The sequence below is a fragment of the Aythya ferina genome, assembly GCF_964211825.1.
Source record: "Aythya ferina genome assembly, chromosome: 6".
NCBI lineage: Eukaryota > Metazoa > Chordata > Aves > Anseriformes > Anatidae > Aythya > Aythya ferina.
The window spans coordinates 36,117,910-36,143,121 of NC_140303.1; the positions used below are offsets into that span (position 1 = coordinate 36,117,910).

The 25,212-nt window shown below is 38.8% G+C and overlaps 1 protein-coding gene and 1 long non-coding RNA gene across 4 annotated transcripts in view; one reads left to right on the plus strand and one right to left on the minus strand.

Annotated features, from left to right (window-relative positions):
• LOC311438811 overlaps positions 1–24,828 on the plus strand; it is a 129,175-nt gene extending 104,347 nt beyond the window's left edge. For all 3 annotated transcript variants that reach the window (XR_014694327.1, XR_014694328.1, XR_014694329.1), the window contains exons 2-3: positions 17,299–17,394; positions 24,175–24,828. This is a non-coding gene — a long non-coding RNA (uncharacterized lncRNA). The remainder of the gene's footprint in view (positions 1–17,298; positions 17,395–24,174) is intronic.
• The window catches only part of LOC311438809 (von Willebrand factor D and EGF domain-containing protein-like), a 177,182-nt gene that overhangs the window by 2,968 nt on the left and 149,002 nt on the right, over positions 1–25,212 (minus strand). Inside the window, exons 26-28 of the mRNA XM_084523694.1 lie at positions 12,258–12,353; positions 11,010–11,105; positions 5,057–5,154 (exon numbers count right to left, since the gene is read on the minus strand). Of these exons, the coding sequence (XP_084379820.1) occupies positions 5,057–5,154; positions 11,010–11,105; positions 12,258–12,353 (290 nt within the window). The remainder of the gene's footprint in view (positions 1–5,056; positions 5,155–11,009; positions 11,106–12,257; positions 12,354–25,212) is intronic.

Sequence of the window (25,212 nt, forward strand, 5' to 3'; positions counted from 1 at the left end):
CTAGAGAAGAACACTGTAATTTCCAGATCAGTTATTCTCTTAAGTCCTGTTTACTTATAGGAAAGATATAGAGGTATACAGATATACAGAGAAGATATATCATATAGATATATGAGCAAAGTAATAGTGATGTTAAAGTCAGTAACTGCAGCAAAGTGTTGCATAATATGAGAAAATGTTTATTTTAAAAAATATTGTGTTTTCAGGCTTTTCTGAAATCAATAGTATGTTATATATTTGGAAGTCAGTCACAGGATTCATTCACAGGGAATTCATAACCTGTTGCAGTTCAATTCACTGGTAAATTCCAGTGTTAAAAATGTCTGCTGTAAGGTTTGTCTTTTTTAATTATCATTTTCTGATGGGAGCTAGAGTTCTCACTACCTTTATGCCTAAGAATAAACATTCAACAGACAGGCAAGCCCACTGCATTAATTTTGAAACTGTTTTGGGGAAAATACAGCACCATGTTAGCTCATAGTGTAATATTATGTACCGTTTATATCTAACCAGATAACATTGTTTAGCTTAAATTAATTTTGTTGGCTTAATTAATGCTGTTACTTTAATCCATTTAGAAAGAAAAGATAAACAACAAGGAAAACATGATGGTATCAGATAAGACAACAGATGCAATATACCTTTCATCTTTCTGGAAAGCTCCCTATTGTACAAATGATGCAGTGATTATATTAGTTGCTGTTGGGACCCAGGTCAACGTTTTTGGTAGCTGTGGTTCCACTGGAGGAGAGGCCTGTTTAGTTTGGGTTTTTACTGGGTCACCCCTTCCAGCCATGAACAAATGGGCTGTAATGACTCTTTTGAAAGTAAAAGTCAGCAGGAGCATTTGTCTTCATGTCTGCCATGAAACTTGCTAAATTATCTGAATCTCTCAAGGAGTCAATACAAATTAAAAATACGCAAAAGGTTTCTAAGAGAGTGATTGCTATTCTAGCAAGTTCATTAGCCTTCTGAGGAATGCTTTTGGCAGGCTTTGTTTAGCAGAACTCCAAAACAAAGTAAACCAAAAATGTCAGAAAATGAATTGCAAATCACTTGGCAATATAGATGTGAGAACTAGGAGGTAGATGATGAATAATTTGGGAAAATGTATATTGTTCCTCCAGGAATTGTAACTGCACAAAAGGGAACGATACCAAAGATTACAGCAGAGAAAGGGGAATAACTTTATTAAACAAATATGGGCAGCCCAGCTTTTCCAAATGTACTGGCAAAACCAGACTCCAGACACTGTTTAGTTTGTAGAAAAAAGGAGTTCTGCAGTGAAGCTTTTTATTTCCAGCTCCCTGTATCTATCTTCTTAGTGTGTTCAGCCTATACTCTGAAAAATATATTGCCAAAATGAATCTTTCACTCTAATTTTGTGAGACTAAGTTAAGACCAGAAATGAAGTTCAAAGGAGGAAATCGCTCTTCTGAACTGGAAAAAGGGCAATTACATTGCATCTCTTTCCCCAGGAAAGGGAGGCTGGCAAGACTGAGTTAGCCGCAGGTGAGGTCACCTAGAGCATCCCTTGTCAGCTGCTGCTGGGGGAAGGGAAGAGGCTGTCCAGCTCCAATTTAATCCACATTTCTTGACAAATTTTGCAGGCCGCTACTACTGTATTTTTCCCGCTATTTGAAGATTCATTACAGAAGCAGAGCAAAGCAAGAGTTTTAACTCCCATAGAAAAATATGGTGGTAAATCTAAGAAGAGAGGATTACAGATGACACAGGCAAGGCTAACGTGTTCAGTGCCTTTTCTGCAGTCTTCTCAGAAAGGTTAAATGTGACAAAAAGCTTAACGTGATAGGAATTAGCAAGGGAGCAGGAATTCAAGGGAAAGTAGGGAAGGAAGTGAGTATTTAGATTCAGGAAAGTAGGATTTAGGGCCTGTTTACAAGGTTAAATGACTGGGCAATAAACTGGGATTTAAACTGATGGTATTCCAGCTACTGTGCATTAACTCACCATATGGAAACTCTTAGCATGTAAGAGGAGCTTTACATGAAACAGCTTATCCAGGTCAGCGGGGCCTCATAAGGTTTACCCCAGTGTACTTAAAGATGTAGACAGAAATAGTCCCAATAAACATAATATATATCTTTAGATGAGAAAAACAGGAGAAGCAAGGGAATAACAGCTAAAGATTCAGACTAAGTTGGCATCTGGAAAGACACTAAGAAAAATTAATAAATAATCAGTTTATGAGCCTCTTAAGCAAAATATGGTTAGCAGCCACTCTAGCCACCATAAGCAGATACATTTTTATTTTGTTGGGGGCTTCAGACTTGGTGCAGATAATCATGCCAATAAGTCTGGGTTAGATGAACAAAGTAAGGGGGTAGGCCTGTCTGAGAAGCATTATCAACAAATAATTTTATCAACAGTTTGTTGTCAGTGTGGGTACTCATAGGCCCTGATTTTTCTACTATTCACTACTTTCATTAATGTCTTAGGCAGAGATGTCACATCACATTTTTGAACGATATCACATTTGGAGACAGTGCAAGCAGGTTTAGAATTACTTTTTGACTTTTTTTTTTTTTTTTTTTTTTTGATAAATGGGTGAAACAGTTGGAAATCCATAAGAAAAAATTAAGTAAAGACAATAAAGACTGTGCTTACAAAAGAAAAATCAACCACACAGATGCCAAATGGGAAATGAGTGATAAGGTATCAACAGTGTGGAACAGCTGAGCTGGTTGCAGTGCTGTAGCAGAAAAAGGTAAATCTCCTGCTATAAAAGTATTAATGAGAGGCTTGGAGCCCCACAGGGAGGCAGTTACTGAGTGCTCAGCAGTGCTGGGACCCAGCTGCAGTGCTTCAGCAAGGATGGAGAGAAACATGCGAGAGCTTGGACAGGAGCAATAGAGAAATGAGTTCCATGCTTGGTTGGTTGTGTTTAGGAAAATGAGAGAAAATTTAGTAGTAGGAAAATTACAGTTTCTTTGAACCTGCAAATGTTGTTCATAAAAGAACTGTGATGACTTTTCCCTATATCCACCAAGGTTACTCCAAGGAGTATCAGTTTTGCTTGTAACAGAGTGGGTTGATGACCAGTATTAGGAAAAACAAAATTGTGGTATAATAATGTAGTTAAATACTTCAACAAATTACTTAGATAAACTATGAAATTTCCACAGTTGACAGGTTTGGAGAAGAAATTGATTAAAGCCTGATCAAATTGTTCGCTTATACCTGATCAAGTCCAATAAATTAACTCTTGGAAGGCCTATTATCCTAACATCTCTACAGTAATATGCATTAAAAACCCTTATGTTCACAATTTACTATAATCCATGCTAGTAAATAAGCTTTTGTATTTTAATATCTCTTATAATTTTGATTTTTTTGGAGGTGTAGCTTATTTGGTTGTATATAGTCATGTAATTTAAACTAGATGCCATTAAATCCATCAGTTTTATTACTAACTTTGATTCTAGCTCTAAGCAAGGCTTGCAGATTGAAGGAAACCTGTTAATTCTTTTTTATTCAGAATGGTTTCTTCCTCACATCAAAGCAATGCATGTTCACATCAGTGCAACCAATCAGTATTTCTGCAGAATAAGCCATGAAACTGAAGGACTGCTTCAAACAGTCCTAAAACATGTGAGATGAATCATTGCTAGTGAGACCCATGTGTTTACATGTTTCATTGATGGCTTGGCATTTTGGGCCTACATAATATGCAGTCTTTTGCCACCTTCTTTTTCTTTCAGGACTGATTTACTGTGTAATAGGTTATTCATGTGTAAAAGGAAGCCTGGTATTTGATTTAATATTTTCTGTGAAGTACAACAGAGTTCCACTTCATTTGTGAACTGACAAATATCATACTTCACACATTCACACCTAGAATAATGCTCTACAACAATCCTGCTAATCCTCGTCTGGTTTATCAAAAAGGGCAACTCTTGACCTCCTGAGAAAAAGTTCCTTGGATATAAACACCTGCAGACAACAACTCCAGTTTATCTAGGAGTTATTCTTGCATCCTTATTGCTTATTCCTGCATCCATTCTACTTTTGTTAATTATTTGATAAAAAGCCCACCATGCTTTCCTATTCTACAGCCAACCCCTTTGATAGATTTTATACATATATATAGAAAATTGAAACACTTACTCATCTTATCTACATCAGCTGCATTTCACTATTGATATAGGGGCTGTAATTTAGTGTAGAGATGTACTTGTTAAGAAAATCCATACAGAACTTTAATTATGATATTAAAATCTAATTATCATTAGCAGAATAAAATGACTATCTGAAGAGATTTTCATGCTATATCTAATGCATAATGTAATTGAAATGAAAATATGTTGATTTTTTTTTTTCCTCTAGCCTTTGTGTACAGGTAAATGAGAGGGCAAGCTGCCCTTCTGAAAGCTGGAGACTGGGAAAGTCGGGCCACTGGAGTGGGATAGGGCTGCATTTGCAGGAAGTGACTGTGTGGCCCCTGACAGTGGCAATCATATGAAATATTTTGGATGTTTGTGACTGTGGAAGGGAGAAAGTTCACTGGGAAAAAGGGTGTGCAGATTAGGAAAAAAAGTGGCGCTCACTCAAGTGTCTGTTATTCCCATTGAAAGGGTACAGGGATTTGGTCCCTGTGGCTCTGTCTGAGCATGTCTGGAAGCACCCGTTTGGTGGTGGAGCAGCAGGCACCAAAAAGGGCTCATGTGGAAAAGAGCCTCTAAGGAAGTTACTTGGAGGAGAGAGGCAGATCCCGTCTTGGCCTGGAGAACTGTTTACTGTGCAGATGCTTAGTGGCTTTGGACAGGAGAACTGTATTAAGGATGACCCTCACTATCAAAATAGACACGGCTTTTGTATGTTTATATTTGAGGTATTAAACTATTACATGCAGAACTTGTGTACAGGGTTAGTTTGGCAGCTTAGCGGTCATTAAACTTCCTTTAAACTCCTTTATAACCTTTTTTACATCTTTCACAAGGTTATCAAGAACTTTTCCTATAAACTATTTCAGTTACATTCAGCTATTTTTTTCCTCCTTACTATAAGAATCCAATGGTTTTGGCTGATACCTTACCTTCTTTTCACATGCTGAGCCAGTGTAGCCACTTCTGCAAGCACAGACATTTGGTCTTATGCATCTGCTTCCAAATAGACATTTTTGCTCACAAATTGCTACAAGTGAAAGATAAAATTGTTTAGAAATACACTTTAAATGTTGTAATCAGAAAGGAAATACTCAGATGCTTTAAAAACTGATATGACAATGATATGACAAAATATATCATGGTTCTGTAGTTTCATATGATGGAGAAAAGGACAAAAAATACGTAGGCATTAAAAATGTGTGCCACAGGATTTTTCATGCTTATGTGTCTGTTACATTTACAGTTTTCTTTCTTTATCTCTTCTACACAATGATGGGGAAAGAGAAGAGTGCCAAAATAATCACCTTAGCTCAGCAGGAAATGGATCAGAGCAAGCCCTGATCTGGAAAGCCAGGATACGTTCTGGGCATCAGTGGTTGGGGCAGATTCGTGTCAAAATCGATTTGCTTTTGTTCCAATTGAAATAAAATAACAGCTGTTAAGAGATCCTTTCTTGTCTTGAGATGCAAAGATAGGTTAAATATTTACTCCCCAAAGTGATATTATTACAATAAATAAAAGGGAGAATTTTGTGAGTTGCATACTTCACATCTCTGGAAACAAGGGCATGTAATTTCACGGTCTCAAAGAATCAATAAAGGAATCAGAATAAAAGTTTTTAATCTTATCTAGAGTACTTATAGAGTACATTTATTTGATGTAAATAATTTATCCATTTAAAGATATTCTGTTAATGAAAGAATCAGGGCTTTTATTTTATTTTATTTTATTTTATTTTATTTTAGGAGATAAAATATTATCAACTGAATTACTCAAATTTCAACCATTTTTTCATGCTCAGTTCATACAGTTTATATTCTTATGACATTGTTTTGGCATAGAGGAAAGACAACAGCCAATTCATAGGGCACCAATTCAAGCAGAACATACACCCCTTAGTATTTTAATTAGATCTCATGAGTTAAGACTTCTATAAATATTGCCAAATAAATATCAACAAGTGGATTATTATATTTTCTTGTCAGAGAGAGCCATATAGGAAAGCAGGTAGCCATGCACCATTAAGATCTGAATATAATGTATATGCCATTATATGTCAATAAAGCATAAGACATAAAGTATGTCTATGCTCCAATACCTATATGTATGCTCCTTCACTACTGAGCCAAGTATTTGGTCAGATCTGAAAAAGTTTAATGTATCCCTACAAGGGGCTTTTTACAGAAAATCAACTTCAACAAATTCTGGGGATAAAGGAATGAATTCCAGGATTTGTTGGTCTTAGAATCTGATTTTGACACAAATTTAAGCTCATGGAAATTCTTTGTGGTTTAAGTGAGGGTTCGTGCTTTGGTCAAAACTGCTGACCCATACCATGTCTAGAAGAGGAACATGCTGTGGACCTGCAGGTGATCCTTTTCAAAAGCCAGCTGTGCCAGGTGGTTTTCTGTTGTAGGACTCCAGTGGCCTGCAGCTAGCAGCTTGACTTCCTACTGTAAGAGCTAGTTGAAATACTTCTGCTATTTTAGAATTATAGAACCATAAAGTGGTTTGAGTTGGAAGGGAGCTTAAAGATCAACTAGTTTTGAAAAGCTATCTATTTTGAAAAGCTAAAAAGTGTCGTTTTTGTTGAAACAAGAAGCAAACTTGGTTTTGTTATTTGCAGCTGGTTTATCTGTTGTAAAACAACCCCCAAGACCCACAATGGGCAGCTGCAAACTCTGAATTACTTTTGAGAGGGGGAAGCCCAAGTGTGATCCCAGCTGTGGACGGGGCAGAGGAGAAATGAAATCACACTGGATGTATAACAGCATACTGTTCATCTTCCAACTGCTTCCTCAGCTTTTCCATAGGCTGAAAGAACTCATATATAACTGGAAAAAATTTCACTCATTGGAAAAAAAAAAAAAAAAAAAAAAGGAAAGAAAGAAAAAAGAGAAAATAAAACAACAAAACACTTTCCACCTTCTGCTAGTCTGTGCATTGACAGAAGAAGGGGCTCCTTGTGCCCACACCAGTTTTGTTCCACTGTATAGTAAGCTTTTGTTCTAGAAGAGAGAGAACTGTGTCTGATATTAGTACATATAATTTGATATGAACTTGGGCACAGGTAAAATGGAAATTAATTCTCCTTTCTTCTTTGTAGTGGATAAAATGAAGCCAGGTAAGGAAAAGAGAGGTAGACTTTTCTGGAGATCTCTAACTCTGCTAGGGGTTTTCTGGTCTGCACTGGCAGAAAAACAGATGTTAGATAAGCTACCAGACATTTTTTTTTTTTTTTTTTTTTTTTTTTTTGTTCATCTGTAGTTACTTTGATTCTCAGATAATGCAAACAAAGAAAAAAAAAAAGGAAAAGATTCTCTACTTCTTTATCCTTTGCTACCTGCTTGTCTTTCCCTCTCCACCCACTGCTTCCTGCTGCAGTGCTCAGAAAAAACAAGAGCTCAGTTAGGAGAAAAGTTAAAAACATTTTGGAAGAAAATTGGAATTGAAATCACAGAGGATAATAACATAGCTGAAGTTCAAATGAATATTTCATAAATGTATTTACAAGGGATGCTAAGCCTCTAAACACTGAAAATGACACAGGCTATGTGTGCATTATCCTGTACAGATTCAGCACAGAAAGTCATTTAATAAGCTAAGCTTATGACAAAATTATAATCAATAAATGCCCATTACAGAAAGAGATTTATCCCTGGACGTTAAAAGAACAGAACTATAATTTGCATGCAAATGGCAATCATTTTTACGATTTTTCTTTTTTTAAGGATTGAAAGGGTTACACAGGAAAGCTAGAAGCAAGCCTGTCTGACATGTTGTTCAAGACAGAGAGAGAGAGAAGGAGCAAGAATGTTGAGGAAATTATAAGGCTATAAGCTTGACACTTATAACATGCAAATAAAGAGAAGATATTCTGAAGGGCAAATGAGAAGGCAGTATGGGTTCAATAATATTAGAACAGAAGATAGCAGTATGAATTTTAATGACGAAGATCCTTCACAACGATAACCTTCTTATACTTTATAATTAATTATTAGAGTTATACCTTGATCCTGCACTCTGATCCTTAAACAACTGCTTCATATCTCTGGCCAGAAGCCTTATGACTTTGCTGGGTTGTGTTTTGGCTAAATCTACCAGGGTAGTCAGATTGTACCATTAGGTCTTCACTGCTTTGGTCTAATATTTCTTTTTGAGCTCAAGAAAAAGGGAGATGTGAGCTAACAGTGAAGGATGCAGGGGGAACCCACGGGCATGGAGCTTTAGAATGGGTGTCTGAGCTCAGATGGGAAGGAGATAATTTTTCGTGAAAACATGGTGATCCTGCGATACTGTTCCTGTGTTTTCCAAGAGGGAATTTTTAGAACATTTGTGCTGCTGTTATGAAAGTTAACGAGGGAGTCGAAGAGAAAAAATCTTGTAATGGAGGGAGCCTAATCTATGGAGCTGCTACTTTCTCTGGGTAAGGCACGTTGAATATTTCAAATGACATTTTTTTTTAACCTGTCTTCCTGAAAGGTAATTTTCTTACATTTGCAATACTGTCTGAGACTTGACCATTATTCCTTGTTCTATGACCGTCTATGGCCATAAAGTCATAGGTATTTATCAAAGATAATGTGTGTATTCCACCGTACACCGTATTTGTTGGGACAAATGACCTATTTTATTGATTCTCTTTCAGAAGCTATTCTGTGCAGTTACAGATGAGTGGGGAAGAAAACTATTCTCTCGACTGACCTCTTTATTTACAGTCTGATAAAAGAGAACTATTGCATTTTATCCATTACTGCTGAAACAATGTCTCCTGAAAGTCTCTTAACCTACTCTTACTCTTGCCAAATTCTGCAGTGCAGCGGTTGCCAGAGACTGGTAAAACTGTAAGAAAAACAACCTGCACAGGCATCTCTGCAATGTCACTGCGAGTTTGACTGATCATAACATTGAGAAATTTGTAGTTCACCAGATTAAATGGAAATGCAATTTCATTGCACATCATTGCAAAAGAGGCAAAGTTTTTGCTTGCATGATTGCTCCTCCAACATGCAGCAGACTCATTCCAAATCAGATACAAGCTCCACAACTTGTGTTGCTACACCTGACCACAGAGTTCAATCTTGATCTCTGAAGCATTTTCAAAATACTTAAGAGATATTTTTTTTTTCTGACTTGGACAGTGGCAATCTTCATTGCAAAAGAACTGAAAAAAAAAAAACAAACACAAGATAAATTCTCAGTATTTGTCCATTGTCTCTTTTGCTGGCTTAATGGCCTGCTTTGGCTAGCTGTCTTGGTACAGAGGACTGAAACACTTTTTTTTTTTTTTTTTTTTTTTCTTTCTGAGAAATGTCTAGAAAAGAGTAACAGGAGTTCCTATAGATCCGTTGGTTTGGTCACCCTACCGGATATGTGATAGGAAGTTAGTGAGGAAAAATGGTGTTCAGTGTGGGGATGCAACCTGCATCTACATTCCCATCTCTGCCATCTCGATAAGGGCAGTTGCACGAGAGCATGGGCTGAAAACAAAGAATGAAGCTGGGGTTATCTACCTTCCTCCTACACCTGAACAAGTCCCAAAGTCACAAACCAGCCCAAATTGCTTCTGAACAAGGGTGGCACTGCGAGGACTCATTGAGTTCAGATACATACATTTTTTTGTCAAAGTACAAAACCAGACATGCTTTTAGGGGTTATACTTTCATGCAAAACTTTATATGTAACATCTGTGAGGATGAAGACTTTCTGTTTCTCCTGGTATCTCCCTGCCTCATTGTGAATACCCTGGAGCAACATTATAAGACCTAGCCATCTGCTCTCTGACAATAGTCTTCTCTCTTTCTGTTTAAAAAATAGTGAAATTCCAACCACTTGGTGATTATTTGGGTTTGCTGTGAGACCTAGGAGTTTCGGACAGCTCCTTTTGGACAGAGAGCTGATTTAATTGCCCACTCCAGCGGCGTGGGAAGAAATAGTAAAAACAGAGTGGTTATCAACTGAACAGATCTGAAGGAAAGTTTCAAAGGAGCTGATTAAATAGATTAAAATAATGCCCAGGCTTGTGTGTCTGCATAGTACAGCAGAAATTGGTAATGATAGTAAGTCTTACTTGCCTTGCGCAGGAGCAAGCACGATTTGCTTATTTATTTAATAAACTGAACCAGGGATATGTTATCAACTAATAAATAACTTTAAACATTACAATGTTTGAACTAGAAGACAGCTGGTGCAAAGAAACAATTACACAACCATTGGGATTTAACTGACAAAAGATTTCCATAAGTAATTATGCTTTCTGAGTGTGAGAGGAAAGGAAGATTACCCTTTAAAGGGGATAATGCCTTGATATTTTCTTCATGCCCTTTTACTGTAAAGCTAATAACATGCACACACTGAAGTGACCCTGTATAATGGCCAATAATGGGGCTCTTCCTATTCCAGCTTTTTCAGTCCCTGCATGTACAAAGCCACCTCAATGGTCACATCGAATGCGTAGGGCTTGCGGGATTGGGCTCCTAGGTTAACAGGTACCTGGTGTCTTCCTGTGCTAATGCCATCTGGATATGCTGAAGAGGACACTCCATTTTCTTTTGTCCCTGACCCCTCTTTTTTATTTAGTCTTTCAAATCACTGAGTTTAAAACCTATTAATATTGTCTGGCAAATCGAGCTCAGCATTTGCGTAAGTAAAGGTTGTCAGTTCTCTTCCTCACACGGATGTTGAGTCCAGAAATGTCTTTGAAAATAATAGTTTTACTGACAGCATACGACAGTTCTGACAAATAAGAGGCAGATTTTAGGTGCCAATCATCTTATGGTTGACTTTTACATGTAGTGTAAACACAGTAGAAGAGTTAATGTGTAAGGATCTCTGGTGCAACACGTGTGGCTACAAGACTGTCATAATTAGAGCAGCACTTACGGGTCTGGCACAGCATTCCTACCCATCCTTCAGAGCACTCACAGATGTTTGGACCTATACATTCACCACCGTTCAGGCATTTCTGCAGGCAAACAGCTGAACAGATTGACATGAAACAAGTGAGAAGATGTAAACAACATATCCAGACGTTCAAAATATGCCTGAAAGAGTGACCTGCTCAGTTTCTTTTCAAATGGCTAATTTCCAAAGGAATGCATGTGCTCTATTCATCAGATAATTTGTGTGTAGGATTCTTTGATATTTACTTCTTTCTTAAGATATCTTTGATGACTGCCTACTGGTAGCTTGGCTATTTCTAACATTCAGCTCACTATCAGTTAAGAATACTCCCCGTATGATATGTTCATATGGTATATTCCTATGTGTTATATGCATATAATGTGTTCCACATTATAAGTAAATTGAATTGCATAGTAGGTTTTCATACGTTCAGTGTATATATTATTTATTCAGAGTTTCCAAAAAAGTGAGAGACACAGACTTCCTGCAGAATTTCTGAAGAAATTATTAATATTATAATTTCAAAACACTGGTTCCGAAATCATATTTACTACCAGGACCCAAAGGGTAAAACTCCAATATTTTAATCTGGTTTGCATACAGTATATCATCTGGATTATAAATTTATTCAGTTTATCTGTCAACATCATGGTAATGAATAACCACATAAGGAAAAATACTCCTTGAAAATATTTTAGGGTGAGAGGTTTTCTTTTTTTAATGATAGTTTTATGTAAGAGTAGTCAGATATGGTAGAGTTACAGAGTGAGAACACATCTTTCTTGAAATTGTGCACCAAAATGTATCTGGTGACCTTGAGAGTATATCAGTTTGGAAGGCTTTATAGCAAGCTTTAAATAGTTCTGTATTTTGAAATATATGGCATTTCTCTGTAAAATATAACAAAATATGTGAAGCTGTTAAAACATAAAATAAATGCTTCAAGTTTAATACTATAAAAATGAATTTCCATAGCAAGATGTGTAACAGACAGCTGAATGAAGCAGAACCAGGGTTCCCCTACACAGCTTTTTTCTCTGCATGCATCAAATGTTTATAGCATTTTGTATTGCTTGTGCTTAAAATTGTTTTTCTTCAAACTGCTGAAGGAGCAAAATGAATTCTATGCACTATATTGTTTTTTAATATTAAAAGAAGATTACAATTGATGTTGACTGGCCTAAGTAATAAGCAATGATCTGTTTGATGGGCAGTAGAAATGCTTACGTTTATTACAGTGTTTCCCTCTCCAACCAGATGGGCAGTCACAGACATTTGGGCTTACACACTTCCCTCCGTTCATGCACATGGGATCACAGACACCTGCAGATACATATCAAATGAAGAACATGGCAGCTGGGAAAACAAGGAAGATTTTACTAGAGACTTATAAACATCTTTTCATAAGGTTTGATTGGTCATAATAATAAAAAAAAAAAAAAAAAGCAGGAAAGTAATTTGGATTTGAGAATCTAAGACTCAGAGGCTTGGTATCTCCCATACATCCTTCTGGAATATGTTGAGCTTTGTGTAGAAGGTCTTGGTTAATCTCCAGTAAAAGCTGCCTCATCAGACACATGAGAGACGAGTTACTTACAAGGATTCTCAGATAAACAAGTAAGATTTTTTTTTTCTTTGATTTTTTTTTTTTTTTTTTTTTTTTTTTTTTTTGTGGCAGCTATGGACAGACCAAATGCTAGTTAAAGCATTAAAGGGTTTCCAACCCTTCCTGGTTGGAAAACAGATTCTCAGATGTATATTTGGATAACAATGGGCTTAATGGGATAGATTGGCTTCAGAAAATTTGTGTAACATCTTTGTGCTCAATTAAACTTAAAGACTAAGTAGACATTTTTGCACTAGTAGTTGTTAAGGTACTTACCTTTTTATAATACTGATTCATATGAGTAAGATGCAAAAGCTGAGTTGTTCCTTCAACCAGAAGAAACCAGACAAGTTTCTGTTAGATTTAATTGAAAATCCTGTTGCTAATTTTTGCATCTGACATCAGGCCCTGTATTTTTCAACACCCAACAGTAAGATCTCACTGTTTTGGCAAATCAAACATCTGCAGTCTGAACACAACGAATGCTGTGACTGCGATGCTTTGAGATAGGAAAATGTGGTAGATGCCACATGCATGTACCCAAAGTCCTCGCCAGCTCTTTCTCCTTGCCTGTCACAGTAACTCAGGGGAGGACCTATAAGAGGTGCTGCAATTTAGAGACATGACAAATGCTGTTGTGATGGAATGATTTGCCTCTTACATGGAAGGTGTTTGTATTTGATAATTGAGTGGAAGAAAAGGAAGCTGTGTTAACTAGCAATGGTTGGATTAGAGAATGAGAGTCGGGAGTCTGGCTGAGGCTTGGAGTGGAATAGCTTCTGCCATTTTCAAGCTTTGTGGGCACAATGGGATTTTCCAGTGTCCCATTGCTGTTAGCAGCAATCATCATCTCCCTGTGTGCGGAGCAACAAGAGAACTTGCTCTTCTATTGGGAGCAGGCTACATGTTCTGCAGGTACTGAGGGGGCTGGCAGCTAAAATGTAGCACTACAGTACCTTTAGGCTTTTTTTAGCCTTAAGGTTGTGATGACTTTTGGCACATCAGCAGTAAGATGACAACTTGAATAGTGATGCTGTAGTAATTCTGGCTTTCAAGACATTTCTACTTACAGGGCTCTGAAAGTATCAGAACCCACCCCACAGCCACAAAATAGGAGTTATGTTCGAAAAATGGCATGCAAAAAAACATCAACTGTTATCTGAAGGGAGAATAACCTTCTGTTCCTCACTTAGGTATATGATCAGGTATCTTTAGATAAGCAGATTTAGATACCTTAATTATTTCCCTGAATAATTATGAACATTAATAATATGATGCACAGAATTATTGCTTTTGTAGGTCTTTGTGTCCTGGTCACTTGCTCTATTCCTTTGGCGCAGATACTGCTGCACTGGCAGCTTTTAGAGCCACATGGCTGCTCTTGTTTGGCTGCTACATTTGCGGTTTGCTCTGTGCCAACGCTCACAGATCTCAGCACAGTGACCTGCCCTCAGGCAGGTCAGATTTACCCATAGTTACTGAAGGCTGCTAGGATTCAAGCCCTTAAACTGTCACCCTCTTTGCCCTTTTTTCTTCACCTCTTCTGATCCATGCTATAATCTTTGCTTCTGCTTACTAAGGCTAACAGGGATCTAGAGCTCTTGCTGACCCATCAAAAAGTCTTGCAACGCTCATCAAAACCTAGATGAGTTCAAAGAGTTATGGCAACCATAACTCTGAATTCATCTTCCCCCCCTTCCCCCCCCACTTTCTTTTTCTCCCCCTTTTCATCTCACATCATCAATAAGGTTTCTGTCCCCCAGCTGTATATTGGGTATATGTGTATATTGTATATCACCCCAAATCATAAAATTTGGATCTAGATTTCAGATGACCCTAAGCTTTGTGACATTCAAAGACCATAATGCACTCATGGCTAATCTGCTTTCCCAAGACCATCATGTTGAAACCCAAGAATTTCATCTGGAGATCAGAAGAGACTGTCTTCCTCTCTTCACCAATACAAAATGAAGCCAAGAAAAAATAACTAGAAGCAACTTAATACTTGTTTAAACAGGGATTTCTATTTTTTTTTTTTGTCCCTTAACTTTTTAATGTGCTTTTCACCTTATACAAAAAAATTGCACTTTAAGATAATGCTAGTGGTTTTGTTCTGATATCAGACTTTAAAAAATTCTGTGACAACGGATGCTTCCTTCAATTACAGGGAATGAAACTGTTGTGCTTTTTGATTCAGTTTTGGTTTTCAGTTTATGCATAACTGAGCTTGTTCCAGCTCAATTTGCATTGTAATTCAGTAAAGCTTTACGTAACGTGGGAGGTCCAGTCTTGGCCTGAGTAAAACATGAGAGTTCAAACTGATTTTCAACTTGGGATCTGTTTTTGTCTTTGTTCAACTGCCTTACAAATGAGCAAGTAACCATGAAAGTATAGCACTAACTTCTTTTACATTGCTTATCGCTTACGGCATCTCTCACTTAGGCAATAAATCCAAGGGAGTTCAATTCCAAGTTAACTGAGGGAAGTACTTAAGTGGGAAATTGAGGATCGGGGCCAAGCTTGCTCTGCTTTGGAGGGGGCAGTTTTGGCTCTTTGCCCTGCTGGGCAGACACTTTCTTGTCTTTTCAAGGAATTCAGAAGGCACCTTTATGTAAACATATGCCATGTTGTCTCTTCCCCTTTTTCTGTCTGACATCTCTACCTTGTTCTACCTTTCTTTAACTTTCTGAAATACACTCCCATCTCAATACCCATCAGGCACACTTCAACATTTGTTGATTATAACTAGTTCTGATCCTTTCTAGTCCCATTCCTTGGCCTCCGTGGAGGAGCTCCAATTTCAAAATAGCAAACAAAAATGTTACAGCCTCTCATAGGAAAACTAAATAAATTATCAGACACTAGGAGAGCAAATCAAATTATCGTAAACCTCCCAGGCACTGGCATGACTTTGTAAAGACTTACCTTTCTTTATTCTCCCCTCCCCTTGAAAAATGCCTAGCATCTTGACCCAAAGACAACAGTGGTTTGATAGGTTTTCCACCTGCCTTGGGAATGAGCCTTAATGGAACTCATGTAAACACGTTTGTGTCTTCCCTTTGTTACAGTTTGATAGGGCATATCACTGGGGTTGGAGGGGGCCTTCCTCTACCTAAATATCCTGGGTGCAAGCTTACTGGCAGTCAGCAGGCATTGCTAAAGCCCTAATCCCATTCCCCACGGTGTTAACGTCAGCATTTCTGTGCTCTTCAGTAAGAACTGAAGCACCGAATTTCATACGCAGCAGTGTTACTCAATGCTGTAAAGGGTGTGAAGGCCACAGTTTAAAACTAGAAAGGATTTCCATGACATTATGCTTTCTGAAACTGGGAAGTTAGATAAAGTAAGCCTATGTTGAAGTTGATAATGCAGGTTAAAGAAAAAGCATGATTACACGCTATATTTCAGGTGAGGGTTGATTTTGATAAGGTAACTAGGAGCTGCAGGTTTCAAGATAAAACGCGGGTGTTGCACGGAACATCATACAAAATGTACACAATTCTTCTATGTACTGAAAGGGACTCACGAGTTGCTAAATTCTCTGTTTTATTTAACAGCTATTTCCCTTTGATGGCTTTAATGCATTTTGACCTTACAATAACTTAAAATTTCCTGTGACCCTTTTAATAGCTTATCCCTTCGAGGCTGACTTTACCCCATTAAGTGCTTCTTGCAACTCTTTTTATCAGCCTCCACAGAACTCCATAGCTAGCAGTTCAGCCCTAATGTCCTTACAGTAACCAGACCTCCCACTTTGTCAGCCAAAGGCAATAATTTTTCTGCAAAATATATAATTCCAGAGATTACTAAAATTCTAAGGAAAAATAAAAGCAAAAGTTAAATATTGCCTCTAAAGTCTAGTAGGTCCTCCTGGTGTAAGTAGCATCAGCAATGGACACCTACAATTCCAGTGTCTTCCTTTGTCTGCACTTCTTGCAATAAATTTACAATAAGCTTTCCCTTAAAACATGCATGATATTAAGCAAAATATCCCCGCTATGCAAAGAGGGGCCAGTGGTGAAGCTAAGCAGTGGGCATGCTTTGCTTCACGGCATATACTACAAGCAATTGGGAGTAATCTCTTGGTCTAACAATCACAGTATTAGCCAGCAGTAGCTGCTGATCAGTTTACAGTGATTAGAAGGCAGATGTTTCCTTCAGACTCCCATTGCCTCTGTGGATTAGCAGACAAAAAACTTTTGTGGTTGAACCTTAGCCACCTTTTGATGCATGTACCCCATTGCACCTTTCCTAGCTAGAAGTGGATGATAATAAGGAGTGAAAGCCTTGTAATTTTGTTGAAACTGGAGAATCTTCATCACCACCCTTATAACATCAAAGCAGAGGGAATATTAAATCAGGCTTCTAAAATCTTGGCAGAAAGGGATTTTATGCAATGTTTCAGTAATATGTTGTGTTGCAGCTGAACATCCATGTCCTTCTCTGACAATGAGAGTGCACTGATGATTTCTTTCTGAATCAAGAATTACCTGTCATCATGCATCCCAAGTCATGCTGCTCATGAGGAGACAGTGTGTCACACTGCAGTGATGATTAGAAGATGTAGTTTTCAAGACAACTTTTCTCTTTCTCTTTTTTTTTTTTTTTTTTATTTTTATATATATCTTTTATTATTTATTTTTCCTTTCCCCTTGCTTGTAGAAGCTGATAAAATTGACCTGCTTCTGGGTGCATTCTGCCTTTGGATGGAAGAGAGAAAATAGCCTCAAGCGGTAACATCTGTGTGGGCCAGCTAAGGTAATGCATCAGGCTACAGCTTCACTGACAAAGAACACAGAAATGTAGCCAAAAGAACACCTACTGGTAGATATATACTTCAATGTACCCTTTGTCACCATCCCTATGCTGTCATTTGTACGTGATTCATAGGCACTGCTTTTATTTCTGGCTGGGGTTGGTTTTGGACTGACTACTCTGTGGCTCTAGCACATATTTGTACTTGCTCTCTCAATGGCTCTTTTGAGGAGTAGGAAGCTTGATCAGTCACAGTTTTGGCTTTTGTGTGTGTACATGTTGTTTTAATGTTCGTTTTCTGCTTTCTGCTCAGTGGTTATCTTGATGTGGTGTGACATTCTCAAAAACATAGAGCTGTAGCTGGGGAGATACAACACAGGAAGGATACAGAGCAAGGGACAGATTTAAAACTAACACCGACTGGTCTTGTCAGGAAAACACAGATGACAGAAGTCAAGCTGAGAACAAAAATGAAACCAGTAGATGTGAAAGCAGTTGGTTTCTGTGTTAAAACTGGCACTTCTAGTCCTTTTCTAAAGTTTATAGGTAATATACATCACCTATTGATAAAACACCAGAGGGGGGACAAGCTCAGTGCCAGGAATGCGACAAGCTTGCAAATGTAGCCTTGTAGTAGAGGGATGTTGATGAACTTCTTCATAGGAGGAGAACTGGAGGGCCAGGTCAGCAGTTTCACAAAATAACACAGTTCAACTGATCGGCTGGAAGAAAGGTTCCACTTCTCTCTGGATGCATCATGCAGCTCAGCAGCACCGCTCAAATGAAACATTATCCTGAGTGCAGTAAGGAAGGGATTGGCTGGATGCTTCCAGGCTCTGAATAAAGATTTGATCTTGCTGAATGATCTTTAGTCCTTTGAAGAAATGAATCACAAAACCAGTGTGTTCTGGCCAAAGAGGGGATTTCTAACCCAGGGCACCATTACATGGATTCTACTGCCCTGACAGCAGCCAGAAACTAGTCAAGGTAAAAAATGTCATTCTGCACTTTAGAGGGTATAACTGATGCTCAACAGATCATTAGCGAGATGGATGTAACAATATATCTGCTGCTGTGAAGGTCCCGAATGCACATGGCTCTGAAAAACATGTTATAGATTTGGGACACTAGCAATTTCTAGTCCCTTTTTGTCTGTTCCAAGGGCAGTCAGGATCTAGTTTTGCATGTGTTAAGTTTTAGGGATGTATGTTTTTCCAGAGCTTGCTTTTCTCTGAAATTCGCCATTTGTGTTGATTTGGATTTGTAAATCATGAGCTTTCTGTCCAAGCTCTGCCAAACTGACTTCAGATATGTGATCACATGAGTATCAGTAATTGTAGCCTTAGATTAAATTTTAAGAAGTAACTTTTGTCATGTAATAAAAGTTTGCAATTTTTGTGCAAGATGCTTCTAAAATTTGGATCCTTAGCCTTATAAAGCCACCAATCATTCTGAGGTTTGTTCATCCCCATTTCTTGCTTCACGTATCTCTGACAGAGATGCAAAGCACTTCTTCAATAAATTACCTTTCTGAATAGTAAAAATAATCTGGTAGAAACCTCGGAGGGATGCAGTGCAGGAGAACAAATTACTACAAGACACAGAGGGAGCTGTAAATGTAATTGTGATGGGTGTCGTGACAGTTTGCATTTATAATATATTCACATTACCACACAGCTATAGCAATATGAGTTAGTTTGCATGACCTAGCACACATTTCAAAAGAAAAAATTGGTCTGAAAAATTATAGGCCGTATAGACAGCAGTATGACGCCAGTGCTTTGCTTAATTGCGTCTGGTACGCTGATATACCTATGGGGTTCTTTAGAGTTATTAAAGCAGGAAATAAATCTAATTCAGGTATTAAATCAGAAAAGAAAATGGGAAAAATAATGGACACTGGATGGCCAAACTGCTGAGATGCTATACTAAACTGTGAGTGTCGGTACACAATGTACTGGGGTCCTGTCTGCACTGCTATGTTGCTCCCATCAGATGACACAATTTTCTACCAGTAACAGAGGATCCTGGTCTCTCTGCCTTTATTTTCAAATGATTCCCTGCCAGCGTGTGGTGGACAAGACTCTTAAAGCTCAGGACATTGTGGAAACTAATAAAGAATTGCCACTCTGATTCAGAGAGGGGACTCTCCACTCTATTTGGGCTGAAATATTTCTCCCTCTGGGTACCCCAATCTTCACTTTTCCTATTGTCTCTTACCAGGAGAAACTCCTAGAAGTACTATGGTAAGATGGTTGAATATGTGCAAAATATTTCAGCATCTTTCAGAATGAAAGCCACCATAAACAAAATAAGCATCTGCAGCTGTGCATGAAGTATATTTGGGGAATATACTGCTAGGAAATGTCAGGTTTTGAGAATATTAGCAAAACCTTCTTTTTCATTTACCAATTGGTTTTAGTCTGATTGCAATACTATTAATCTGAAAAAGAGTCTAGCTATACTTTATCCTCATCTTTGTGACTGTTAGTATATAATTAACGTGGGGAATTGTGAAGTATACTCTCAGCACAACTTATATTCCCATCTTGTTAGGGTCTTGGGTTTGGCAACATTTTCTCTTCATTGAAGAATGCTCTGTGTTTTATTAGGTCAGTGAACCATTACAGTGTGTGTATAAATTGTTCTGTAGAGCCGCTTCGTTGTCATGCCTGAATAAGAAGTGAAAGAGGATTCTCATATACATTGTTTTCCTCTGTTGATTGTTTTTGCTGCTTCTGTGCTTGCATTATGACCTGCCATTTAGGCGTGTTTTCATTGTTCTGAGTGGGCTAAGCCACTGCCTATGCTTGATGCAATTTGGTGTATTTCCATCTGTACAAAGAAAAAAGGGAGATTTGGGCAGGGGAATCCAAGAGCACTGCAGTAAAATGGGAGACACAGTTTCAAGCTAAGAAGTGGAACAGCAGCACATCACTGTGGCATGGCTGAGGAGCAAGGATCTCTTCCACAGAAGGCACCTGCCTTGGGTGAGAGCCCTGGCAGGAACTGCAGAAAAGGATTGCTCTCTGCTTTGGCACTGCACTAATCTGTTATTCATCATGTTATTATCTGTCTTAGGAAGTAGGCTGAGGCTTACTTGGGAATCAATGTTGGAGAGGATTGTGTCGCCAAGGTCTTTTTGTGGATAAGCAGACAATGTAATCTCCAGCATTTCCTGCTCCCTGTGCTTTTCCAGCAGTAGATCTTACACCCCCTATTTTAAGAGAAGACTTAAAAATATATATTTTACTTAAAAATAGACCCCTTCCTCCCCACCTAGTATTGTTACCTAAATCAGTTAGTGGAAAAAAAATAATTTCTTTTGCCACTGCAAAGAGAAATGCAGCAATTCAAGAATCCCTGCTATTTTAGTTTAAGTATGCGTTTACATACAGCAGCAGATCAGACACATTTCTTTAGTGCATTTAAGACACAAGTGAAGAAATATTTGCCCAAACCCCAGATTCTCTACTTCGGCAAAAATCATTCTGTAGTCTGTGAATGTTTTTCTTATGGAAGGAATAAAAATTTAATAAGTTTTCGTTGCTTCTTATTTAGGATATATATTCACTTCTTACCCAGATACATTCTTGTTCTCTTACTGATAAATAAATTTAGAGACAACTGCATGTGCTCAAAACCCCTATTAAAATAAATGCGCCATCTGTATACATACAAACAAAACGTAGCTTTGACGAAAGACCAGCTGATGGCTTTGTCGCGCATCCTTACTCAGAGTGAGCTGAGAGGAGCAGTGCTCTGAGTGCAGACCCCAGACTGCCCCCTGAGCTGCTGTCTCCCTTCTGGCTCTGTCCCTGTCTCTGGGAAGTCAGAGCTGTCCCCGTTCCCCCAGGCAGGATGCACAGATCAGTTGGTGTTCAGCTGAATGAGAAAGACAGTGGTAGCCCTGAATATTTTTTTTTTCTTCATCTTCTGTTGTATATCCTGCCCAAGGAAGGAGGATGACACCTGAGTCACCATCCCTGGAAGTCTTCAAAAGACGTTTAGATGTAGAGCTTAGGGATATGGTTTAGTGGAGGGCTGTTAGCGTTAGGTTGGAGGTTGGACTCGATGACCTTGAGGTCTCTTCCAACCTAGAAAATTCTGTGATTCTGTGATTCTGATACCCTTGTATTCTCTTATGTGGGCTTCAGCATCAAGTAGGAATTGAGAGCAGTGTTTCCTTTTCCCATGTCCCCAGACTACACGTCAACCAGTCAACAAGCAATGATGCCAATCTTCCTACTCTGTCAGCAGAACTAATGCTTTTAGCAGCAAGTTATGAACCTCTCTGCTTGAGCAGCTGTTTACTTATTTCCAAACACCCACTTTCTGAGGATACTGGCCATCCAGCAATCTTGGTCAATTAGCTGTTGCTTCCGAGCACATCCCTGACATATGAAAAGCAGGTCTCACGCTAAAGATGACTCCATCCATTTGGATTAGGTACATGGATTGTGCCCTCCTCAGTTGTGTGGGAGGGGATCCTGGTGCTCGTTTGCAAACTAGCTGGTTTCAGATGGCTTGAGTCAATCTGCATACTCTGTGAAGATATTCCAGAGAATATATTACCAGTTGTCAAGATGATAACTCAGTGGAAGTGTAATTCGTTGAGCAGTAAAACTTCCTGTGTGTGCAGCTCGCAAGGCAGTAATCTACAGAAACACAGCATGGAGGGCTGGAATGCAGGAAATCAGTGACTTTCACAATATGACATTGCTTAGCAAGAAGTTGTCATTGAAACCCAGTGTTCACATTTCCAATTTAGTTTGCCTCTAGCTCTGATGCCAGCAAAGTCCTCACGGTACTGGGAAGGAAAGAGAGAAGGGGAGGGAAAGGAAGGAAGCAGAGCATGAAGAATGAGTGTGAGTTATATTGCATGCTGTGTATTGCCTATAAATCCTGCTTGCAGCATTTACAGAAATGGAGAAATAATTATCTACTAACTTCGAGGCGCAATCTGCAAAGTCCTGGTGTCAGTGTGGTGCTTTTTGTGACGCTCGGCCTGCAGGATTGGATCTGATACTGTAAAACAGCTGTGTGCAGAAATGCAGCCTCTGCTTTAAACCACATGTAAAATCCACCCGGCTGGCTGCAGGGTGAGGGGCAGGGGGGCTGAGGGTCCGCAGGGCAGGCTGCAGTTCGCTTGGTATGCTGCAGGAGGGAGGAGAAGGATGTTCAGCCTTGTTCTCCTGTGACCTTTGCTTGCTCGTGAGCTCCAGAGGGAGCTGTGGCTTGCCTTTTTACTCAGAGATGATCTTGCTAGAAGTAGAGAGCAGCAGAGGAGGGATAAACGTGCGGTCCTGTGAATCCCTCTTTTCCTCCCTTTCTCTTCACTGCAATCCTTTGTAAAAAAAGTGAGCTCAGCTTTTGTTAGCTTTCTTCAGCTTTTATTAGCTTTCCTTTTTTAAAAGTTGTTTATAAAGCAGTCTGATGAAAATGTGTGTAAATACATAAAATTTAATCTATTTTCTTTGCTTTTAATGTTTGTGAGGATGTAATAGAAATCGGTGTGAATACCGAAGTCTCATGAAAAGGAGTGAAATTCCAGGACTGCTACAGCTGTGCTTTTTCTTCAAAAGGGAATTCAAAACCACACACAAATAGCTTTTCTTTATTATTAAAGCAGAGAGTGCTTCTTTGATGCAAAGTTGATCTGGAAAAATATTTCATTTTGAGATACTGTCAGCATTTGCCTCTTTACGCTCAACAAGACTGATTACACTGAAAACAATGCGTAGCAAACGAGGATGCAAGGTTGTAGAATCGGTGATGCATAGCTGCACATTTCATTGTCAGCTCTGACACCCTCTTGTTCTGGGTGTGGGTGGCTGGTTTGCATAATCACCAGGCGGTTATTTATCAGTAAACACACCAGGCAAAGCCTTATATTTCCGCTGGCAGCCAATCAGACCTGGTTGATTTACACCTTTTCTGAGGCAACAGTGTGTTTACATGCAGAACGAGCATGAATTTTCAGGCTGAAAGGCTTTCTCCTCATGCCAAGGAAGCATAAGCAATTAAGGCTGAATGGCGAAGGCATGGTGCTCCCACTGTGCCCTGCTAGTTCACAGGCCAAGAGCATTAGAAATGCCAAACCATACAGGGATGGACATGAAAATCCCAAGGCATGTTGCTCTACATATAAAGCAAACCGGAGGCAAATTTGGGCTCGGTTTAGGGATAACCCATCTCTGGTTGGCTGCCATGGTGTTTAATTTTACTTACCTCCTTCGGTTGAGAATGTGAAGCTGCCAAAACCAAACCGAAACTTTTGTATCTCTGTCCAGAGATTTTATGAAGGAAAGAGAAATGTTTAAAAGCAGTGGAAACAGTGCCAATATATCTGAGGGGTAAGTGCTCAAAAACCTGATTGGACTTATTCTTATGTTGCCACTATGCTTCATTGCTGCTTGATAACTGTGAAAATGTATAAATACGTGTACAGCTAGTGATACCACTAATGATCTACATAAAATGAGTATTGTGGTACTTTTTCCCATTGTGTTAAAGAAAACAGGGCTGTGTTGTGGAGTGTATTCATTCTAGGAATTTATTTTCTGCTTTTTAATTTGTCTGGGTGAATAACTTCGTCATGCATGGCTATGTCTATAATTCCTTAAATGTGCCCCAAGTACACCAGCTGACCAATTATGTCAATGCCTAAATGGTATCTAAAACCTCACAGGAAAAAAAAGGCACAAAATGCTTCTGTCATCTGAATTTTGAAATGTGACCGAGGGCCGCCTCTGACCAGTGTGACCATTTGTTTTCTCACAGCGTTTGTGGGGAGTGTTTCCAGAGGTGAGCTGAGACTCAGTCCTGGATGTGGCCTCCAGTCCTTCATGGGAATGGGAGAAGAACCTCTGGTAGAGGAGAGAGAAACCAGTTCCTCTGCCAGCAGTGCTAAGACATACAGCTCTAACAAAAACTGCTTGCTATGAAGAGCTTGCAAACAACCTATTTGTTTCTATGGAGCATGAAACCAGTCCCAGGTGTCATTGATTGTAAACAGGAAAAACTAAAACATTACACAGCAGTTTTTACCTACTAAGCCAGTGGGCAGTAAGAGGAAGCAAATATTAACCTTTTCCTCCCACTTAGTCATGTTTCTCCTCATTCATCACAGATGCAGGTCCTTTTTTAAAGTTTTTATAACATTAAGCTAAATAAAGCAGACTATATCCCAGACTATATAGTAGTGGGAGTGGAACAGATGTTCAGATTAATCAGAACAAACATATTTTCATCCTCTTTGGAAGACCTGTTGCAAAAGGTTATCCAAGATGGGCTACAAAACTTCATAAACTCTGGAAGGGGTGGAGAAGTTTGCCGTGGGTTTGGTAGCAGCTGGAACATTTAGGGGAGAGCTTTGCTAGACTCCAGTCATGGTCAACTCTTTTTCTTTGATCTTTCTTGAGATGGGGTAGTATGTTTAAAGCTGGAAACAGCACTTTTCTAATGTTCTCTAACCTCAAAAACAAGATGCCAAACATGAGGTGTTTTTTTTTTTTTCTTTCTTTTTTTCTTTTTTTTTTGTCCTTTCTTCCCTCCAGCTTGTTCCTGCCAGAACAGACTATTCAGTCATGTGTTTTGCAGCCAGGCAGAACTGTGCATCGTGATTCCCTCCACTGAAGGAGAGGAGAGCTGCAGTATGGGGATTGAGAGGGCTTTTGTTGCTGGAAGGAATTTTTTTACTAGCTTTTTTCTCTGTGTGCGAGAAACATAAAGTGCTCTGGAAATGTACAGATTCTTCCTGCCAAGAACGGTTGTTTTCACAGCTCCCCTTTTGCCAATTTCAAACCAGTTAAGAAATAA